The 1,296-nt window shown below is 39.4% G+C and overlaps 1 protein-coding gene across 1 annotated transcript in view; it reads right to left on the minus strand.

Annotated features, from left to right (window-relative positions):
• Positions 1-1,296, minus strand: part of LOC106874177 (uncharacterized) — a 20,200-nt gene that overhangs the window by 9,824 nt on the left and 9,080 nt on the right. The window contains exon 3 of the mRNA XM_014921832.2: positions 174-348. Within this exon, the coding sequence (XP_014777318.2) occupies positions 174-348 (175 nt within the window). The remainder of the gene's footprint in view (positions 1-173; positions 349-1,296) is intronic.

The raw sequence follows: 1,296 nt of genomic DNA on the forward strand, positions 1-1,296 counted from the left end.
GGCAAAACATTTATTTTGGAAGCTGTAGTGGTGGTGGTGGTGGTGGTGGTGGTGGTGGTGGTGGTGGTGGTTGATGGTGATGATGATGGCAATGATGACAAAGACACTACCACCACAACCACCACCCATAATGTCTATGATGGTAATAAAAAAGAGACTTAATAACAATGTACCTGGTTTCAGGTAAGCCACATTCTTCTAACAAGTTCTGATGCATTTCAGTCTTGAAGTCTGAGATTTCAGGATGGTCCCCGAAACCCCCGTCACTCTGCCAAAAAATGCTGCTGTGTTCTGGGCCATCATTTCTACCATCTTGCACAATGCCATTTTCATCTAACAACAGACTGCCTGAAACAATAACGACAACAACAACACATAATTTTCTAATCAGAATTCTCTAGAATGTTCATTTCAGTACACAGTAAAAGTTTAATTAATTTCCAATTTAGTTTTGCAAGAATTTCTGCCTGAAATGATGTGTTGAAACCAATGTTATCACTAGCATAGTCAGAGTGTGTGCCGCCCAGGATGGCCCTTCAGTTTGCTGCCCTCAGGCCCCCACAAAAAATACATATTGTCTACAGCAGACCCAAAAGTGGTGCCATAAAAGTGCTGCCAATGGTGGATTGCCCCACTCTAGCTACATTAGTGAATGTTGTTTTATGTATATATACCTATTATTCTAAAAATTGAATCAGTATTTCCTCGGATGAAACCATCCCTTCATAAGGTTAATGCAACCTCTAATTAAATTTATATATACCATATTTTAATGTGTATAAGGAACCCTCATGTATAAGGAACCTCCCAAATTTTGGGGCTTAAAATTTGGAAAAAGGCTTTGTAAGGGATTAATAATATTCTTTTTCTAACCAGTCACTATGCTTGACTACTAAATCCACAAGTTTCTTTTTATCCTCTCTCTCTTTTACTCTTTTACTTGTTTCAGTTATTTGACTGTGGCCATGCTGGAGCACCACCTTAAGTCGAGCAAATTGATCCCAGGAATTATTCTTTGGAAGCCTAGTACTTATTCTATCAGTCTCTTTTGCCGAACCGCTAAGTTACGGGGACGTAAACACACCAGCATCGGTTGTCAAGCGATGTTGGGGGGACAAACACAGACACACACACACACACATATATATATATATATATACATATATATATATATACATATACATATATACGACGGTCTTCTTTCAGTTTCCGTCTACCAAATCCACTCACAAGGCTTTGGTCAGCCTGAGGCTATAGTACAAGACACTTGCCCAAAGTGCCATGCAGTGGGAATGA

This window comes from Octopus bimaculoides, chromosome 22 (assembly GCF_001194135.2).
Source record: "Octopus bimaculoides isolate UCB-OBI-ISO-001 chromosome 22, ASM119413v2, whole genome shotgun sequence".
In the NCBI taxonomy this organism is placed as follows: Eukaryota; Metazoa; Mollusca; class Cephalopoda; order Octopoda; family Octopodidae; genus Octopus; species Octopus bimaculoides.